Source organism: Melopsittacus undulatus, chromosome 1 (genome assembly GCF_012275295.1).
Source record: "Melopsittacus undulatus isolate bMelUnd1 chromosome 1, bMelUnd1.mat.Z, whole genome shotgun sequence".
NCBI classification, from domain to species: domain Eukaryota; kingdom Metazoa; phylum Chordata; class Aves; order Psittaciformes; family Psittaculidae; genus Melopsittacus; species Melopsittacus undulatus.
The window spans coordinates 153,204,294-153,221,506 of NC_047527.1; the positions used below are offsets into that span (position 1 = coordinate 153,204,294).

At 41.6% G+C, this 17,213-nt stretch overlaps 1 protein-coding gene across 7 annotated transcripts in view; it reads right to left on the reverse strand.

Moving 5' to 3' along the window:
• The window catches only part of CLASP2 (cytoplasmic linker associated protein 2), a 118,200-nt gene that overhangs the window by 84,656 nt on the left and 16,331 nt on the right, over window positions 1–17,213 (reverse strand). For all 7 annotated transcript variants that reach the window (XM_034061839.1, XM_034061896.1, XM_034061869.1 and 4 more), the window contains exons 3-7: window positions 13,019–13,122; window positions 9,541–9,632; window positions 9,067–9,142; window positions 7,491–7,588; window positions 3,616–3,686 (exon numbers count right to left, since the gene is read on the reverse strand). In XM_034061839.1, coding sequence (XP_033917730.1) covers window positions 3,616–3,686; window positions 7,491–7,588; window positions 9,067–9,142; window positions 9,541–9,632; window positions 13,019–13,122 — 441 coding nt within the window. The remainder of the gene's footprint in view (window positions 1–3,615; window positions 3,687–7,490; window positions 7,589–9,066; window positions 9,143–9,540; window positions 9,633–13,018; window positions 13,123–17,213) is intronic.

Consider the following 17,213-nt stretch of genomic DNA (forward strand, 5'->3'; position numbering starts at 1 on the left):
AGTGCCCTGGGCTATGGAGGTGCATGCAGGGCCATACTGGTGCACTGTGTCTGCCCGGGTGTGTTGTCAGTGTCTCCATAGTAACTCTGTTTCCAACAGAAAAACAGCAAAGGGAAATAAGAGAATAATGTGGAAAAACATACACTTGTGCTATAGATTTTAATTGCCTTTTTAGTTTGTTTTGGGGGTTTTCAGCAGAACATGCACCCTGACTGCATCTCTCTCACCTGTGACACAGCTTCCCTCCAACCAGCACTCCTGCATCCTGCCTCTCACACTTCAGGTGTGCAAAGCTGACACTGTGAGGCACAGCATTAAACAGGGAAAATTGCCTGGGTGGAATAGAGATGTACCAATTTATACCCAGCTCAAATCATCCTGTCTGCTGAATGAGGAGGAGAGCTCAATATTAACATTCCCCCTGCTTCTCTTTTAATTCCCTGTCTCAAAATATGCACTGCTACAGGAGTCTGTTTAAATTCTCTTAGCGAAAACAGTATTTACAAACCTCACACAGCAGAAACAAGTGCTCTCACAGCTTTGGGACTGGCTGCCAGGCCTGTTTCCATAGAAATGAACATTCGTTTGCTGGGAAATGGGGAAGTGCTTTGAAGAAGCTTCTCCGGTTCACAGGGATATGTGTATTCCTGGTGGAGTGGAAAGGCAGAACCAGCAGCATACAGAAGATTCTGCTCACCAGGCAAGCATCCTGATGGGGTTGTCTTAACACACAACGTGAACAAGGTTTTCATAGCAGCTCATTCCCATCATTCACACTGCTGACATGATCTTTGCTTTTCCTATCCACATCCAAGGGCAGGGGAAGTTGAGGAAAGGGAAAAACGTGAAGGCAAAAACCCAAAGGAAATGAAAGGCAAGTTAGCAGTGTGGTGTTATTTAAATCATCCTCACCAAGCAAGAGCACTAAAACTCCTTCCCAGTCTCCTTGTTATACATGGTGCCTCTTGATCTGCTGGCTTTTGAAACTCCTCACTGCATCCTGCCCCTATTACTCCATCCACACTCACTTCAATGTAGTTTCACCTTGTCGACCCTCCAAGGAGATCTGTCAGTCTCTAATGGCAACTCCTTGGCCTCTCCTCTTTATAGCTCCATCAGGGATCAGAGTCAATAAAGGAAGATGGTAACACAAGACTAAAGGGGTTGTTCAGGCCAGGTCCACCCCAACACAGTCACAGGGATAACAAGGTCTTAAATCTACCAGCGTGCATAAGACTGCAGCTATGACAGGCTGCAGGCTCCTCTCCTCCCTGTGTTTCTCTCCCACATACCCAAGCATACCAACACAATGCTTTAAATACCAGCCACGTGTTTAATCACGTTAGTAGAAATTTTTGGGTCTTCTATATGTGTTCTGATTATTAAAATACTCTGGAAAACGTTTTTGTATTCAGACTGTTAAAAGCTGCAAGTTTTGAGGTTTCTATTCTTTTTTGCCTTCCCCTCCTAAGTACACGCTGAATAATGAGACTGAACATCTGACATTAGCATTCTTTGATACAGGAATCCTCAGTCACATCTCTGGGTTCTCAGAAACTAGGTCAGCACAAGAAAGCGCCAGCCAGGGCTGAAGAAGCTGACAGCTTCCATGTTGTGTCAGCAAGCCCTTCCCTATCCATTGCACACTGAAGAGAACCCTCATCAGTTCCATTAACTTATTTGGGAAGTAAGTCCACCTGGCAAAAACACAGTGCTTTTGCTGGTAAAAAGGCCCAATAGAGCTGCATCAGTCTCATTAAAGTAAAGCCTGTTTAAAAGGGGGTTTTCCCCTCCTTCTATGGATAATCCTATTCCCCTCCTGCCATCCCAAACCCTGCTCCAGAATATCAAAAGCACTAAAAGAATCCTCAGTACTGTAACAGATGTGTTTAGACATTAAACCTTGGCCTTTACCCAGAGATGTTTGATAAAGCTCCTGAAAGAAAAGTTGGTAACAAGGCTACAGGAATTCAACAGTAACTTTCAATCTACACATGCAAGCAGTGAACACAAACCATCCTTCAGAGAATAATGAAGGACAAAGCCAAGAGAAAGCACTAACAATGGAAGAGAAGCATTTCAATAACACTAAAACATTCTCTAGATGGATACAACAGATAAAGTAGGTTTCAGGAAAAACACTGAAAGAGGGATCCTGCCAAATCAAAACAGAGTAAGAGGAACTTCTGCACAGAAGTTGTAACTTAAAAGACTAAATAAACGGTGTATAAATGCTGCAGATCAGCATTAATATCTGCATGGTAAAGATGGGATAGAAATGGCTTTAAAAACCCTCAAAAACTTAATCAACTCCTTAAAACAAAGACAAAAAGCTCCAAAATGCTGTGTAAACTAGTCCAGCAATGTTGTATTGATATTTTCATATACATTTCAATTACTTCAATGCATTTACATTCCCTCATGTAACTCTCTCCATTCTCCTGAGAACTACCAACAAAAAAACACATATAAATCCATCTTTGAACGTCTCAAAGCTATGCAACAGTTTTAACTTGGAATGCAAAAGACAATGGTTTACCAAAATCAGCATGTTTCCTTTGGGTTTTACTATTAATCCTTACAAACCTATCTTTGCAATCTCCACGTGTTCAAGAACAGCAATGTTGTATTTCAAAGCAGAATGCAGCACAGAAACTTACTGCCTCAAAGGCTGTAAAAACACATTCCTTTGAATCTACAGTCTTTGCTGTTTTCTCACTAAGAAAAGGGTGTGAATGCTTATAACTAAAAGGTGTATTTGAGGATATTAACAAATCATACACTTTCCTCAGAATACTTCTCTTGCACAGTTACACCTTTTAGATCCAGCAGAGCCTTTTCAGTCAACATAGTTGCTTTGAAAGGGAGAAGGAAAACCCTCCCCTATAAAACAAGATCTCCTCATTCCTTGCATAAGTTAACAAAGCTTTCCAAACCAACTCCATTAAAGCCATTTCCACCATCACTCCATTGTTGTGCTGTAAGCATCGTTACATAGCTTTTTAATTCTTATAGTTTTAAATAAGAATTATGGTCTTGCTCCTTCATACTATAAAATACTGTATCAAGAACACAGTAGAAAGCAAAAAGGATTCTCTGCACAACAGGATTTCTTTTCATGAAAGACTCCAAAAATAAAAAGCTCAAAGTCAGGTCTTAACTTCAACAGTCATCTTTGAATGCTACACTCACCTATTTTTATAACTTAAAACTCCCTCTATTACAGTCATTATTCATCATTTTAACTGAGAAGAAATAGAACACATCCATTAATAAATTACCATTTTCTTTTAGAAACATCCCGGGAGAAGGGCTAACAGTTCATCTGATCTGTTTCCCCCATGCATGAACACTCTGCAGCATTCTTGTATCCCTTCCTGAGCACATGTGTAACTTGTTAAAGACTGAGTGTTCCTTTCCATGCAGTTTCAACACCTTTTCCAACTCTATTCTGCCTGCAGTCCAGCAAATACTTTCATTAATATGGTGTGAGCTTATTGCACTGTGTCTCACTTTCTTAGTATTCACATGTTCCTAATCATCCATGTCACATTAAAAATGTTAATATATATTGCATTAATCTAAAGCTGATTTAAGTATATATTTCATACTCACCACTGATGCTATTTACACTCATATTTCCAGAGTTTCTTACTTCATCAAATTTTGCAAAGATTGTTTGCAACCTGTGAACAACAACAAAATAGTTTACATCTCTGAAATCCCCTCAGTTACTGGTAAAATCAGTTCATTATCATCTATAAAGCTATAATACAGAATAAACAAGGGATTAAGAGCATCAAGAAGCAATTCCTAAAGGACTCCTCTTTAGCTGAGCCTCTTTGCACAACTGCACAGAAAACCAACTCAATTTAGCAAAGAACAAAACTGAGCATTGTTATTAGCATGATTAAAAATGACTACAAGGCTACACTCAAGTTCAGTAATCATATATACTGGGTTCAAATGACTGTGATATCACTATTAATACACCATACTAAAAGGCAACAATTTGAGCTATGGAGTGTTCATGTAGGAGGCAAAAATGGGGATTTAATTGAAACAATTGCTGATTTTCCTCAGAATTTCCTCAGTTTTGCTATGAAGAACTCCCACAGGAGTCAGCACTTCCACAGCAAGAGCAAAGGCAAGACTCTTTCCTAAGCTTAAGGTACACTGAACACCTCAGTTACATTGGACAAGCACAGCATTGATTTGAATGCTCACAACTGAAACCACTCTGCAGGTGCTGAGCTATGTATAAATAGGAAAAAAACAAGTAACAAAACCCCAAACAAGCAAACAGAATAAAACCTAAAGGAAACCAAACCAATCCCCACTAAAACCAAATCAAAGATCCCAAACACTCCACACCGACAAATTAATCCCACAGGGAAGGAAACACTATTCAAGCAAAAAAGCTGACTTAAAGAGCTGTTTCTGATCACTCCTGTAGAAAACTCAGTAAAAGCAGTGGAAGGAGGTACCTCCCAAAACAGTGACCCCCATATCAGCAACAGGTTTGTCCTGACATAATTCCCTGTTCAGATGCACAGAGGGATACCTGAAAGCCCGGACCCTGTGATGCAGAGGCAAAAGAAGACCGACTGCCCTGACAAGAGCAGGAAGTTGAAGAAGAAAGGGTGCTGGCTAGTCTGTTCTTCATATCCAGACTCAGTCCAAAGCAGGAAATGGCCCATATGAAACCCTGCATTCAGTTCTCCTTACTTCCCCCTTCCAAAAAAAGGAAAGAAAAGAACCCCCCCCAAAAAATGATCATGCACAAACATATGGCCACATCTGGACACACAGATGGACCTCATCTACAGCATGAACTAGACAGATAAGTAGAATGTGCATAGCACATGAAATGTGGTATAAAGAAACGCATACTGCGAAATGCTTTAACTTTTCAGGCTATAAAGTTGTGGCCTTAGACATAAGAACTAAACAAATATTTGGGTTTATACATTTATGTTCCTCAAGTAACAGTGGGAAAAGCTGTCAGCTGGCTGCCTGAAAAGCCTTTAAGAGCTTTTAACGCTCACACTTGCTGTCCAGAGCCACATACACCATTGCCATTCAGGGATGATCAGCCACATGGATTCCACACTGTAACAAATTCAGTTTGACCCATATAGAACAAAACCCATTCGCTATTCTTGGCAAGAACAAGGAATACAACATCCACTTTCAGTATTCACAAATTTATTAGCACTAATGCTTCCAGGCCTGATAAAAGACCATCAAACCTCTTTGGCAGCAGCTTTAACCAAAGGGAAAACTGCATCCAAATTTCCAACCACTGACTTGATACTGCTTTTTCTGAGACAGGACTGTTTCAGGCAGAAAGCACAGTATTATTCAGAGATCTGTAAGCTGTAAAAGTAACAAATACAAAGAGGAACCCACTGTTTTAATAAATAAATTCACAAATTTATCTTTGCAAAGTATGAAGATGCACTTGAAGAGAGCTACAGTAATAGCAAAGAAAGCTCCAATAGCAAAGTAAGATCCAATCACCTACACTCCAGCAAGTCCAATAACCTTCTCTAGAAAATCCAGTGTTTTCCACCAAGGCAAAACTACCAGGTGCAGATTACAAAACCTGGTAAGCCTTCTATTATTAAATGACTAACTACATTTGGCCTTATATAGACACAACATGCATGTGCCATTTGCATATTTAAGGAAGTTGAAACATTTCTCCGAACAATGCCTGATTGACTTTCCTGCCTTCCTTCCAGCAGACATGAGCTCTTATTCTCAGTGCTTCAGGGCAGAGTGCATTCAGGCAGCAACACACAGATCTCGAATGTGTGATTTGTTATGGAAACTAAACAAGCCTCCATTCTACTCAATCACATGTGCAGCAAATGCTGCACTGATAGGGTTTTCTCTTAACAGTCATGTTTACACACAGTTTGTAATGCACTGCTGTACAGTGAAGGAGCTGCAGTACAGTTCTTTAAGGCTGCACTTCACAACTGAAAGCAGCCATGTCAGAACTACAGATTATCCATACTGCTTAACTCCCTTAAAACCCACCCAGACACACAAACATGAAGACAGATTCACCTCAAAACAATAAGATGATGTAACACATCACAGGGGTATATTCCCCAGATTGTAGCTCCTGCATAACCACATGAACATTTTAATGCATCTAAGGGAATGGAGAACTTCTGACAGGCACTGGGGAAGAAATACTCTTATAGTAGAGGTCTGAGCTCTGAGCTACCATAGAGCTAATCTGTCTGTTCTGAGCTTTGTCAACCACATTGTTACTTCTGTGAAGGAGGAAAAATAGGCTACAGGGATTCTACCTCCTATCAGTGATGGGTGGGATGGAAACGAGGAGCCTCATGTGTAACTCAAGTACATAGTAACTCCCCCCTTCATCCCAGCCTGAAAAATGCTGCAGAGGACACAGCAGAGACTCAGCCCATGTATTATTTGACAGTAGCCTTGATTGTCAGGTACAAGGCGGTTGGGATTGAGTGGCAATAACCCATTTAAGATTCTCCAAGTACAGCTTTGCTTCTTTATGCAAATGGTACAACTGTGCTTGCTTTCAGATCAGGGGAATTTTGTACTCAGCCAATTCAAACAGTAGAAATAACAACTTGGCACCTACTGCAACTAAATTAGAAGCCATTGATTGACCTGAGGATACAAAGTTCCTATGGTGTTTAATCCCATTTGGATCCCAAGATTTGCTCAGTTTGTATCTCATGGAGATGTGAACATGATGAGTGCTGAACCTAAACTTATGTGAACCCAGTGTTCACAGCACAAACAAAGGCTGTTAAGTGCACTCTTTTGCTCTTATTCTCTGTTCCAAAAGATGTCCAAGACCGTATCTTAGTGCAAGAAGGATCTTCTCTGATATGTCCCAGTTATCTGCCATGGAACTCAACTGTTGGAATTTATAATGGAATTCTTCCATTATAAATGGAATTTATAATGGAATTCTTCCATTATAAATATCTTCAAGAAAGCAGGAGCTTGTTGGTTTGCCACGCTCACTGCACACGCAGCCTGTTCTCTCTCCCACATGCACAATGTATGTGCTGATTTAAGTGCTTCAGTTGAGACACTGAGGCTAAACAGCAGCTCTAGAAGAAGGAACAAGATGTATGTATTGAAGTATTGTCTATTTCCCCACTATGCTCAGTATATATTTGCTTAATTGTGAAGAATTTCTCTAGTTCTGTCAAGCTCTCAGCTTCTCTTCAAGTCAGGGGATTTTAACTGCTGACTGTGAGGCTGTTCTCCATCATACACTTGTAGGCCTCTTCCAAGCAGAAAAGAAACCAGCAAAACAAAGTCAGGAACACTAGGAGCATCACAATGGATGCAAAACTAACCAGAAGATAAAATGCAAACTGTAATAATTTTAAACCAAAGATTTTAGTGGATTTAGAGTTGTGACAAAGAACAGTAACACAGAGCAGCTCAAGAATACCAAATCACAACAGTAAACTCACCTTCCAGGAGGAATTCCTCTCTTCGTAAGATCTAGTCGTACTTTCTCTCCCACATGCCGATAAACCTCTACAATGGCTAGTATGGCAGCATCTCTCACCTGTGGATGCAGATTAAACTGTTCACTTCAGGGTTACAGGCACCAAAACAACATTTGCTGACAATCTTCCAGCTTCCATTGACCTGCATGGCAACTCATTTCACAACACACTTGCAACAGTAAGGATGGAAGCGAAAGGAAATACAACTGTTAATTCAAGATGGTATTTGCTCCAAGTTAGAGCATCTCCAGATGGTAAATGAAAAATCCTAAAAATAACAGCTCTAGAGGGAATTTCTGGGATTGACATAAGAATAATATTTGGGGGAAAAAAAAACCAACCCCAACCCCAGTGCTTTATTTAGGACTCTGACAGTGGGCAGTGCTTCCAAAAGCTAGTCCCTGCATTCAGTTCTGACTCTTCACCTTGCCTTCATCTATTTCTACATGCAGTGAGGCCCTTCTGGAAAACCAAGGACCTGACTGCTCACAACAATCAGTCAAATATACCAGCATTTCCTTTACTTGCTTCAACAGGCATTACCATCATATTAGCACAAGAAAGGGAGTAAGACAAGACAGGAAGAGCAGCTACAGAAAGGAGACAGTGCCTCTTTAAGAATCTTAAACCATAGTCATCAAAATAACAACTGCCAAAAATGCATGTTAGTAAATGCCATTATTCTCTATAAAGAATTCCTGGAATTACTTCAGTATTGTTCTTTGCAACAGTTTGAACTAAACTCACAATTGCTCTGTCAAGATATGAACTACATCTATTCTAGTGATCAACAAACAGAACAATTTCCTAACAGATTTTCCCCACTCTAGAACAATGCTACACTATACAGGAGACAAGGACTTTGCTGCATCCAGAAATTAAGCATAAAGCATATCCTGTTTATTTGTCCATCTCCAACTAATGCCACCTTCTTCCTTACTGTATTCTTGGTCTTTTCTCTCAGCTACACCTTCAGATAAATTTAGATGTTATTAATTTCCATTTGAAGGTTTTCTGAAGCTCAGCTATCACCATTATAAACTGCATCTTCATTTTCAATGCAAGATGCTTTTGTTTAATGGCCTGGTTTTAACTACAGTCCTTGCATGTACTCAAATGTCATCTGAGTCCCATTTAGCAAATCATTACACATGAGAATGTTAGCAAATGTGGCTGGCTGTTATAGGTCTCATGCAGGGGCTCCTCCTGGAGGCAGTTCTTCCTGTCAGTGTTATTTTTCTTCCCTTTTCTTTCAACATGCTCTGTAAGAAACAACTGCAATGACAAATCTCAGCCTCTGAAGACAAAACTGAAGGGGCCAGTACATCACAACACTGCTGCCTGTGCAGCTCTGCTTTCATGGGCCAATGGATAGACTGATGCAGAAGAAAATGGGTTTATTGTTCCTGATGGTAGAAAATAATGATCTGTTGTATACAAGTGAGTGCATTGGCTGTTCTTAATCTACGTTTATTTGACTTTCTTTCCTCTGCCAAGGTATGGTTGTTGACACACCCATAAGTAACAAAAGCCTTACCTGACTATTGGAGTCACCAAGCGCTGTACACAGATGTGGTACCAACTTGCTGAGAGTTAATGTTTGTGCACCGTAACTAAAAACAATAAAAAATAAAAGTTACATTTAAAATATAAGTTAAATGTTGGGATTTTTTGTTGTTAGTTTGGTTCTGGTTGGTTTTTTTGTGTTTTTTTTAACAGGAAAACAGAAAATACTTCATGCAGAAGTAAACTTTCAGCTTAGCACTGATAAAATATAAACTTGCATCACTCAAGCTCCATCTTTCTCTTACTAGTCCTCTGTCTACTTTCAAATAAGGCAGAAATACTATAGCTTCAGTCTTTCTTTCAGAAAGCTCACAAGTGAAATGGTTTGATTTTCCCCATTTGTCAATTTAATTGAATCAGACTTCTTCAAGTATTGGTTTCAGAGAAGAATGCCATTCAGAAGAAGGGGAGAACCATTACATCTCCATAGAAACACAAAGCTTACATGTTTAAGGTAGCAACAAGACACAAACACACTCCTTCTCGGGATCGGTAGTTCCTGTGTTTAAAACCAACAGCAAGGCGCTCCCAAATGTGCTATAAAACAGAAACAGTTGTCTTTGATTACCAAGAGCACAACAAGATGTAAATCTGTATTTCATAACTACATTCATAACAGTTGCAAGAAACCAACAGAAGACAGGTCCACCAGAGAAGTAAAGGCACTTCTCAGATAAAACGCAGTTACAAAGTGCACAGTATGGAACACAACACGAATTATTCCTATGCCAAAAACAATTTGTAAGAACACTTTAGAAATGTAGCAGAGTATTTGTACTTTTTGAGCAACAGCTCTTAGAAACATACGGATTTGTTACAGTTCACACACACCAGGCAAACGCTGACACCACAAACCACTGACTCAGGCAGAAGTTGCTATATTCTTGCTTCATATTCTGTTTCCCTGCCAAAATCTCTCCTTCATCTCAGCTCAGCCTTACCCCCCCACCGTCCAATTCCCCCCTACTTCTGCTTTAAATGTATTTCTTCCTGTGTCAGTTATTTCTTTCAGTCCATTCATGCTAATTCCCTCGCTTCCATTTCTGCTCTGCTTTCGTTCCTCCTTTTGTGCTGTGCCGCTTCCCGTGCTGCGTCTCTACAGCTCTCTGAACCCTCATTCACCTTCTTGCGCACTTAGTTTTCCACTGCCTGCCTTTAACCCTTCCCTCCTCCGTTCATCTCAGTACCTGTCCATCTCCTTGTCCTTCTCTAGCTGTACGTTAGCCTGCAAGAAGCACAAAGGTGAAGCTTACGGGGCTGGTGATTCCCGGCGGTGTTCCGGCACAGATGCGGCGGCAGCGCTGCCATGACAGCCCCAGCAGCGGGGAGGCTGCTGGCGATGGCTGCACATCACCCAGCCCAGGCACCACCCTCGCCCCTGCTCCGAATGGGGCCACTGCAGCGTGCAGTCCCCTCCATATACATCTGCTGAGGTGTGCTGCATGTGAATGACTGCAGCCCTGTTCACCCTCCTGAATAAAACCAACCTGAACCCTCACAAACAGCAACTCAGCAAAGACAGCCTAAGAGCAGGAAACACTGCATCCTCTCCATTCAGGAGGGAGCACACTTGACAGCAGATGTAAAAACTCTCCAGTTAGAGCCTTGCTTGATCACTTTGTCCCATCTGTGGTTTCTGGATTGTTTGTTTCATATTTCATTACATTCTGTTCAAGCAAGCAGGATACAGCTTGTTAAAGCTGCACAGATGAACAACAAACAACAGGATTTCATGGGAGAAAACATCCTCCCAGCTGATCCACTGTCCTGGGCAAACATGGAAAAATTGAAGTCCCCATGCTAGGTGTGGAAAAAATACAGGTAGGGAGGGAGCTGTAGAGTGCTGAAACAAACAAAGCAGGCTAAGAGAAATGCACTGAATTTACCCTACTTTCATAACTCGGTTATTCTAAACACACAAATCCAAATGGCTGCTTAGAAATGTCAACTCTCACAACTAGCTAGCAACAGCTGATGTCAACCTTCCTTTGTTCCATGCATGCATTTATACCACTGATACTCTTATTTTTATGCTTTCCTGCCCATAACCAGCTATGTCTAGTTCTCACTTATACAAAAACCCCAACCAAACAAAAAGACCCAAACACATCTAAACCAAGAAAAGGGAACTGGCAACAGAACAAACTCAGTATCATTCAACAACACACTAGAACAGACAAGATGAGTTGATTGGAAAGAAACTTACAGGACTTATCCCCAAAAGATTACTCCACCCAGTTCTTCCAAAAGGATGTTTCTCTGCAGCAACAGGAGCCTAAAACTCTGTATGTCAATGTTGGAGGCACAGGAGAGACTTCTCTGTTTCTGTCCCTGCTGTGAGGACGATTAATGCTTTTCATCCACATTTTTAATGATACACAGGCTGTCCTGAGAGCAAATGACTGAAGCCAGGTTTCTTCCACTCTAAGGGAGCTACCACAAGATCCATCCCTTCTCTTACACACGCTGTTCCTTCCACACCACAAACCTAGTATTCTTTCTGACACTATGAGTAAGCTCCAAAGGGGGTGGAAGCTTCCTTCCATGACCTCAGTGTTCAGCCTTCAGCCTACCAACTCTTCAGAGAACAAAAGATGGACTAGTAATCTAAAGCATTTCCATGATGAGGGCCTAGCATGAAGCAACTATCAGCACAGTTTTTATCAGCAATGGCTCAAATGAAGGTGTCTCCAAGATGCTCTACATTTATCCAAATGCTGTGACTGTAGAGATAGGTGTACTTTCAGGTCTCAACGTCAGGTACTTCGGAGCATGTTGGGCACAGGAACATGTCACTCATGAACTACTTGCTCTTGGGCAAGAAAAAATGCTGCAATGTCTCTTTGTCAATGACTACAATCAGAATGGGATCTCTTGAAAAGGTCAAGGCATGTCTCTGTGGATGAAACAACTAGACTTTGATGCCTAAACCCCAGTCAGATCTGTGACCAAATCATGCAAGAAAATGCCTCACATTGGAAGGGAGATAAATATGCTTCCATATTTGCCAGAGATGCCTCGTCTTCCCTATCAAGCAAACAAAGCAACCAAGAACAGTTTTCTGACTGCAGATCAAGTAAACCTTATTCTCTGTGCACAAACATTCAAATCTGTATCTCTGAATAAAACAAGACAGGAATTAGCACACAAACAAACCTTATTTTTGCTCACAAAACCCAAGATGTTCCCTATAACCTTCTGCACTTAAAACTCTGACAGATTTGCTTCAGAAACTAAAAACTCAAATCGTAAGTTCCTATTGACAACCAGGATCCACAGAGTTCCAACCATGACTGCTCAAACAACATAACCCTGTTAAGCAAGCCTACGTTTTTCAGACTCAGAGTAGAAACTGCAAGATTTAGCACCTAACTTCTAGGATGGAAGCCACCTAATGCTACGAGCTGTGAATTTGCCTAACTCAAACTTCAACCTAAGACAAATCAAGAGGACACCTTATCTCCCCACTCAGTTTGCCCATGATTCACACAGAGTGCCTGTCATACATCTTGAAAGCTGTATTTTCTACATTAGAATGGATGGCCTCAACTGCAGGACTACTCCATGTTCAAGTACGAAGCTAATTTTAAACCAAAGTCAGAGCTAAGCTAACTTATTTGTTCCCATCACACAAACTCAAAGCCAGGAGAATGCTTCAAACATGCTTTAATTGACAAAGTTCTGCCATATAACACAAAACCATCTACTCAGAATGCAGCTACTGTATGCAAAGACTGCAGCACTGCACTGCCAGATTTTTATCCCCAGCTGAACAACGGATCAGTGTTACCCCAGGAAGGATATCTTCAGAGCTTGCACCATCAGCAGTCACCACACCACCGTCACATACTCAAAGGTAAGCTCATACACAAGTCATAAGCTCACTGGAGGCCTCCACCTGAACCTACACTAAGTAATCATACCATGGGTGGTGCTACTTCGTCCATCAATTTCAATATGAGATTCTGTGCTTGCTCCCGAACTTGGTCTTTGGCATCTCCCATGCGATCGATCAAAGGCAAGAGAACTGCAAAAGAGAGAAGAAAAGATCATAAGATCCTGCTGTATCGGAACACTTTCTAATTGCCCTCATCTGAACACTGAATTCTCCTGGCTCTGGATATTCTCCTGATATCTTTACCTACAAAGTTTTTGTTTCTCATCTATCTTTCCTCCCTGTTCTCCTGTAAATAAATTAACAGCTACTTCCAGTTTATAGTTTGAGGAGTTTGGAGTTATTTTGTTTGGGTTGGTGTTTCTGTTGGGGTGGAACGTTGAGGTTTTGGGGTTGTTTTGTTGGGGTGGGGTGCTGGTTGTTTACTTTGGGGTTTGGAGGGGTGGTTTTGTCCCCAGTTTGTGAGCACAGAAGAAACATCCAGAGCTCAGTAAGTGATCTTGGGGAGTAGAGCTGAGCCCTCCCCGTAAACTGCCCATCACTCCTACACTTACTGATTGCATCTTTCTTGCCAGCATCACTTTCCATGACTCTTTTCAGCACTTCTAAAAGGACCTTTTACCCATGGCACGTGTTACTAGTGACGTCTGCTACCTTAAAGCTGACTGCTGAAGGCACCTCTGGCTTTACAGAGAGGGAAACAGCCCCAGGGAAGCAGAGGGAAACACATGGAGTGCCAGTCCTGCGGGAACAGGGCTCCTTTGTGATCAATGAGCACACTGAGCCAGTTGACGGAGCTGCAGATACCAGGGCCCTGCTCACATCACCAAGGCAAGTACAGAGAACAGCTACTAGGAGCTGCGGAACAGAGATGAGCTCACCCCATTGAACTAAGCCCTGCCTCAGTCTACAGATTTCAGAGCACACCAGCCCCTGTCACAGAGGGATAGGCTGCTATGGGAGCTGTGCAGGAACCCAAATGGCTGCAGGCTTAACTCCCCCCTCAAATCTCACATTTCTGTAGGACCCCATGCAAGACATGATATATTCTTTTTGCATAAGGAAAATGAAATTAGGCTGTTGAATGCTGATATTCAGTTTGGCATTTCATCCTCTCTGACAAAGAAGGCTCCAGTAGGAAATCACTGGTAGCCTACTGAAGAAGTTTCAGAGCACTCAACCAGAAGGGGATCTCCATTAAACATATTTCAACCTGAACTTCTAATGCCTCCAACGCTTGTTCTCCAAACATTAGACACATCTAAGAAGAGCAAGAGAAAAATAGCTGATTTGTGTTGGCTCTGCTTTCTATGAATGAGTGGGAAACACGTCTTCTTCCCCAAAAATTCTGACATTTGAGACTCTTGGGTCCATCCCAGCCTGGTTTTGCTGATCACCCCTCTCTTCCCCCTCCTCCAAGCCTCCTGGCCTCTCCTTGTTTCCTCTCTACTCTTGCCCAGCCAAAAATCACAGGCTTTTGCTCTGTACCAGTATAAGCCGGTGCTGTCAATAAAGCAGCACCTTTGCCCACTCACTATGCCAACCAGTTTCTGCCTCCCAGCTCATAGCACCCCTCGTACCAGTACTTGTCTGTTTGCAGAGTGAACTGAGGACATGCTCAGACATTCCAGACGATACACATGTGTCAATCAAAAGCACGAGCCAAGAGTTACGTTGAAACTGAGCCAACAGGAACAGCCTATGGAGGTTCTGGCACCTTAGGAAGTATCGACTGGATGTGCGTGCACTAAGGTTCTACAGAAAGATTTAGGAAGCTTTAGGCAGATTTCTACCCCTACCAGCTACAGCTGAAGTCATACTTGCAATACAAAGGCACCCTTTAGCATAAATCGAGCCTCTGCTTTAGATTAGAGCACTACTACATCCCAACAAACGAATGACAGAAAACAGATAATCAAGAACAATGCTCCCCCCCCTTCATTCCAAATACAACTGAACAATCACTTCGGCTGATAGTTTTCCTCTAGGTTTTAGACATTTCATTACCATGATTGAATTAGCACCCTTTATGCTGCAGTGACAATATACACATATGGTTGTTTCCAAGCATCACTCTGCAGCTAAACAATCTCAAACAGATATTGGAGTTAAAAGGAAGGTGAGAAAGGAGAAGCAGGACCATACGTGAAGGCAGTATTCAAAGTTGTAGTCTCCTAACAAGTTACCCAGTGAACTATATAACCTGTTGTATTCAGTATGGACTCACTACTCTTCTATACTACTTCACTATTTGAAAGGGACTCTGGAAAACCTAACATACGACAACTTTCTCCCTTTTATTCATTTACTTCTGCCGATATGAAAAGAAACATTACATTAAATTCAGGAAACAGGGATTCCCCTTTGCAGCTGCTGGTTATTTTTGCAGAGCCAAGCACCATTATATCCCATGCAATTTGCCTTTTCACCACATTGCCAAAGTTTCCCATCACTACCAGCTACTCCTGAGTTTATCCTGTTAAGATTTCTACATTGTTATACCACAACTTTATAGGGTTTTATTACTGAAGAAAACTTATGAACATTAGTAAAAATGATCTATAGCACACAATAATTCTATCAGACCTACATCAAACTGCCCTGCTATTTACATCTGAACTGCTTTTTATGTCTTTTTCCTTTCTACTATATCCCTAACAGAGCTTATTATCCTGTGGGTTTCTCTTCCATTCTTTGTCTTGCTTCTCTTGGCTCAGTAAGCCTAAATAGATTTTCACTTCCACACATTCACATAATGACTCCATCACCACAAGTTGGACAGCAGATACAAGAATTAAGGCCAAAACCAGCCTGGAGAGTCTGGGTACAGCCTTGAGAGATGACATATTTATTTCTTTTACAGGGAATAAAGATGATGAACACGTAAATCCCAGAATTCAGTGCCTAGAACAGCACCCAATGTGTTTTTAAGAGTCCTGAGCAGCTTAACTGTATAACCCCCCTGCAGCTGGAATGCCACTGGAAGCACAATTTCCCTTTGTTAAACTTTAACAAGAGTTCCTTCTGTTGTGACACAAACATGGAGCTTTTCAGTTTGTGTTATCCCTCACAGCTCCTTCTGCTCCTGCTCTCCTGCCAATTACACCTGCTCTTTGTAAGGGCCCATTTTACAGCTTCTTACCCTCTCACATCTACTCATTTCCATGGCCCACATTTTGAGAGTCCATGTCTGCTCTGCTGCAAAGGCTTACAGAAAGCATTAAGCTAATAGGAATCTGTGCAAGGGAAACAACATCAGTACTGGCAGAAACGCTGTTACTAAAAAGTCTAACTTCTTAGACATTAAAAGAAGCTTTGAGGACAGACTCAGGTTATACCAAGGCATCCACCCAATATCAGGCACAGCATTAAAGCAGCTGCATTGGAAAGAAGGAAGACAAGGACAGAAAAAGCAGTCTGTTCTGCTGGGTATAATGCATGGTAGAGAAAGGAGCCCCAGAGAGGCTCCTATGGGGCCAGCACTAGGGCCACAATGACAGACCCACATGGCCAAGGGCTACTTGTAAGCAAAGAATCATTAGAAGGCTCTCCCCTTCTCAAGATAAAGTCCAGTCCCCAGCAAGTCTAATCCAAATCCATCTCAGACATTAATGTGCTTCTTTGGGTCTCTCCAGAAGCCATCTAAGAAAAGCAGGATTAACAAGATGTACTCTTCTTCCCAGGCAGTGGAAGGAAAACACACACTTTTTGGGTTTAACACAATTAATTCATTAACCTATCAAGGTTTCGGTCTCAGGAACACAAGACAAGAGCCTTCAGGTCCAAAGAGCTGTACCAGACCAGCAAGGAAACTAGAAAGAGAGAGAATAAATGTTCATGTCATCTTTTAAACCTGTTTAGCTCTAGGCTGGCTTTACAGAACTAGCATTAACTAGTACCAAACAGAACCCAAGGAAGGCTGTGATTTCTCTCCTCTTATTTCCAAGTGTCATACAGTGAGGAGTCCACAGACAGCAAGCAGATGGTACTCTAAATCACAGCCTACCACTTGAGGCATGGATCACTTCAGGTAACATTCATTCCCATGATTACTAAATTCCAGTGCAAGCCAGGACAGAAAAAGCTTTAAAAGGCTGCACAGATTTATTTTTTCATTTTTTAAACTAAAACATTAGAGAAACTGTCACCAAGATGCAAAAAGTTACAGCTTACATCAGCTGTGACCATCAGCTATGATCACTATAGAGGGAACCAAGGAAAAC